At 39.0% G+C, this 4,718-nt stretch overlaps 1 protein-coding gene across 1 annotated transcript; it reads left to right on the top strand.

Moving 5' to 3' along the window:
- Positions 1 to 641: 641 nt before the first annotated feature.
- On the top strand, positions 642 to 4,506 carry LOC132169780 (glutamate receptor 3.5-like). The gene is made up of 4 exons (XM_059580752.1): positions 642 to 1,964; positions 2,381 to 2,687; positions 3,552 to 3,949; positions 4,045 to 4,506. Exons 1-4 carry the CDS (start codon positions 642 to 644, stop codon positions 4,474 to 4,476), a joined length of 2,460 nt encoding a protein of 819 aa, XP_059436735.1. The 3' UTR covers positions 4,477 to 4,506.
- Positions 4,507 to 4,718: the final 212 nt, after the last annotated feature.

Below are 4,718 nucleotides of genomic sequence, written 5' to 3' on the forward strand. Positions count from 1 at the left end.
GGCATCAAATGGATGCCTTGATAATTACTATGGACAACTCCTGGGAGTGTCCTGTTCGCTTGACCATTTGAACGGACTATCGAACGGAGGTTCCTACGACTGTTTTGATCACTCCTTATCACGAGTTTGTCCTCTCGTCTTGATTCCTCTAGCTGGCACAGTTCCTTGGTCCCCCTTCACACTTGCATATGCTACAATCTTCCTCACGAATTCCCAAGCACTTTGATCTACATCACTTATAGTAATTCTACAAAAAAGACCACAAGCCCTAAGTCAGAGGTACACACATTACATCCTCTTACTCTTACTTCAGCCCCCTACTAAGAGATAACCCTATTCACTTAGGTGTCAAAGTGTCTCCCACCAGTATTTACAATAAGTCATCCATGTGTCTTTGTTTTGCAAGAACCCTTGACCGGATTAAAGGGAGGTAGTGAACCAAATCAAAAAAATTCATTGTCATGCATGGTGCTTGTTTATAAAACAAAGGCTAAGAGTTACAGTCTAAGAACTAACTATCCTTTAATTAATTATAGACTCCCTTACATTTTCATTTACCAATTTGTTTTAGCATAACAATAAGAAACAAATTGTATTAGGATTAATTGTTCAATACTAAAATGTGCTAACAATGTACATTAATGGAATCTCTAAATTTTGGTATAACAGCTGAAGAATTCATTAGAGAGAAAAAGGTGAAAGTGATTATTGGCATGCACACATGGCAGGAAGCCGCTGTAGTAGCTGATGTTGGAGGGCAAGCTCATGTTCCAGTCATTTCGTTTGCAGCACCAGCTATCAACCCACCCAAAACGTCACTTCGTTGGCCTTATTTGATACGAATGGCTAAAAATGGTTCTGAGCAAATAAAGTGTATTGCAGATATTGTTCAGGCCTACAATTGGCAAAGGGTCATAGCCATTTATGAAGATGAACCATATGGTGGTGATTCCGGCAAGCTAGCAGTTTTATCTGAGACTCTCAGAAATGTTGGTTCGGAAATTGAGTACCGTTTGGTTCTCCCACCACATTCTTTGGTGTCCGACCCGGAACATGTTGTCCATGAAGAGCTGGATAAGCTCCTGAACAAAACAAAGTGTCGGGTTTTCATAGTTCTTCAGTCATCATTAGAGATGGCGACTCATTTGTTCAGAGAAGCCAAGCAGATGGGACTCGTAGGAAATGACTCAGCTTGGATTATTGCAGACAACATTGCAGATTTGCTGCAATCTGTTAATGACCCTGTTATATCCTCCATGGAAGGTGCATTAGGAATCAAGACTAACTACTATTCTGAGGATCACCATTTTCATTCACACTTTCAGAAAGTTTTCAGAAGTGAATATCCGGAGGAAGATAACTCCGACCCTGGAATTTATGCCCTGCGAGCATACGACAGCATTGGAATTGTTATACAAGCGGTAAAGAAAATGGCAAGTAACATTACTAGTACTCCAAAGATGTTGTTAGAGAATATGTTGTCAAGCAATTTCTCTGGTTTAACTGGAAAAATACATTTTGAAGCAGGCCAGCTCACAGACACTAATAATACATTGACGATTATTAACGTTGCGGAGAACAATGGGAAGGGATACGAGGAAATAAGTCTTTGGACACCAGAGCTTGGTTTCAGAAAAAGTGAAGAGAAAAATGGAAGTGAAAATGTTTTTAACACCCTGAAAACTTTGGCCGGCCGTCAAGTAATTTGGCCTGGGCACTTAAACCGGACTCCGAAAGGTTGGGAAATGCCTACTTCTGCAAAGCCACTGAAAATTGGCATCCCGGGAAGAGCAACATTTGAGAAGTTTGTGAAGGTTGAGTATGGGGAGAAACCGAACAAATATGATGGTTTCTGCATTCAAATTTTCTTCAAGGTGAAAGAGCTCTTAGGGTATGATTTGCCTTTTGAATTTGTGGCGTACAATGGCACCTACAACGACCTGGTTTATCACATCTATAACAAGGTAATAACTTTAATTTCTAGAACTCCTTTAAATTACTTTTGATAAAATCGCAATTTGACTTTTAAAATTGTTATTCGACCTTTAAAATCCTACTTTTTTAATAAAGACACGCTTCCTTACCGGTTTAAATATGTAGATATTTTCATGTTTTCAAATTGGTATTGCGGTGTCGAACAAGATACTTTTCTCAATTTTGTTTATAAACGTATTTTTGGCATGTATAATTATATCCCACCCATTTGTATTGTGTTTTAAGTACCAGCTGAACATGCCCAAGTAGAATAATTGTAGTTGGTTAACTTTAACTTGGTGAAACTTTTTTCCTTTATTTTTTTCTCTTTTACAATTATTTGTTCTAACTAGGATTTATATATATGCATGGTTGTGATGTGGGTGAAAATATCACAATAAAAAAGACTTATGATGCTGTGATCGGCGACGTGACTATACTTGCCAATCGGTTGCAATATGCGGATTTTACACTTCCGTATGCTGAGTCTGGTTTGGCGATAATAGTTCCAGCAAAACCAGAAGGGTCACTATTGACGTTTACCGAGCCTTTCAGATGGAGCATGTGGGCGGTGACTGGTGCCCTCTTGCTGTACACAATGATCATTGTTTGGCTCCTTGAGCGCAAATCCAATCCCGAATTTGGTGGCACATGGAAGAATCAGATTAGCACTGCACTTTGGTTTACCTTCTCTTCTCTATTCTTTGCTCATAGTAAGTATCAATATACAGAAAATTCTCTCATCTTTTCTCTCTCAAAATCTTCTAGTTTTCAAATTCGAGTATCTCTCTCTTGCTAGAATACAAACTTTGAGGACATTCTCGTTTGATTTGTTATAACTCAGACTCCGTTTCTAACAACGTAAAATACTTTCCATCGAAAAATATTTTATTAAAAAATGATTTCTTGAAAAACATTTTACGGTATACGTTTAGCGTGTACGGAAAATCACAAATTATATATATATCATATTAAATCATATTAAACTCTAAATTACGAAAATGTCCAAGTCTTAAGATGTGCGAGCCGAGTCCCGCAAAGACCCCACTGTGACTCACCCGGGACCCGCCCGAACCCTGCGTAGACCCTATCAAGACCCTGTTAGGATCAGCCCGGGGCCCTGGCAAGACCCACCCAAGACCCGACATTGACATTTTTGTAATTTAGTGTTTAAAAGTCTCGACTGGGTCCTGGGCGGGTCTTGTCAATGTCTGTCAATTTGAGAATGAAATGCTCAAAGTCGGAAAATGATTTACGGTTTGGAAATAGTTTTGAAAACTGTAAACCATTTTTCGAAAATTAAAGAAGAATTTTCGGTCAAAAAGAAAATATTTTCCGTTGACTATTATTTTACGTCGCACTAAACATCCGAAAATACGGAAAACATTTTCCGTAAATCATTTTACGACGAAACAAAAGGAGCCTTAATTAATGCATACCAATTCGCCAGAGTTTGACTCAATAATGAACCTTAATAACATTTCATTTTTTTCTGTTTTCTGTTTCTGTTATTACAGAAACATTGGTTTACTTAGGATTTGAAAGCACTCATAGTACCAGATGAGTTCATTTTGCAGGGGAGGAAGTCCACAACAACTTAACACGTATGGTTGTTGCAGTGTGGCTCTTTCTGGTGTTGATCCTAACCTCGGGCTACACTGCTTGTCTGTCTTCATTGCTCACAGTGCAACAACTGCAACCAAATGTTACAGATATTGAGTGGTTGAAGAACAACAACTTGAAAGTTGGCTGCGATGGCGATTCGTTCGTATATAAATACTTGCAGAATGTGCTTAACTTCAAGCCGGAGAATATCGTGAATGTCAGCAGTCAAGACGGCTACCCAAAGGAATTCGAAAGCAACAATATATCTGCTGCCTTTCTTGAACTCCCGGCTGAGAAAGTTTTCCTCGATAAGTATTGCAAGGGATTCACTGGCACCATACGTGCCGCCAGATTTGGAGGATTGGGCTTTGTGAGTTGTTTTTGTTTTTGCCTTTTCCTTTTCCATCTATGCATTTTTGTTTGAGTTTTCACCCTTTTGAAATCTTCTTTTGCTCCCCCATTCAGGCCTTCCAGAAAGGCTCGCCATTTGCCAGGGACTTTTCTGTAACCATTCTAAAGCTATCGGAGACGGGGGATTTGAAGGCTCTGCAAGAGATATGGTTGACTCCCTCGCATGAGTGCTCACCCAACATAACTTTCAGCGAACCTCAACGATTGACCTTCCGGAGCTTTGAGGTTCTCTATCTACTATCTGCTGCCACCTCTACCATTTGTCTTGTACTGTCGGTAATATGTCATCAAGTTGCTTGTGAAGGCCGAAACATTACTCCAGGCGATGAGAGCGTCTGGAAGATGGTTAGACTCGTAAGATACTTGAGCATCAAGAATCCACAAAGAACTCCAGCTTTGGCAGACACAGATGACAGCTTTTTGAAGAAAACAGCTAAACTAGTAAAATACTTTTATGTCAAGAACCAAAGTAGCGCTCAGGTATGAACGAGACACGTTAGATGAAATGAATGCTCATTGAGGTGGGAGTTCATCATCATGTAAATGAACAAGTTTGTTTGACAATCCGCTCGATACTCGTTCGTATAAACTTGACTTAAATTCGATTTGTTTAACATATGAGCCTATTGTGAACATAAAATTAAGTTCAATTATTGAACGAGTTATATTCAAATAAAATCGACTCGTAAAAGCTCATATAAACTCGTATATATTTATTTTTATTGTAT

Source organism: Corylus avellana, chromosome ca2 (assembly GCF_901000735.1).
Source record: "Corylus avellana chromosome ca2, CavTom2PMs-1.0".
NCBI classification, from domain to species: domain Eukaryota; kingdom Viridiplantae; phylum Streptophyta; class Magnoliopsida; order Fagales; family Betulaceae; genus Corylus; species Corylus avellana.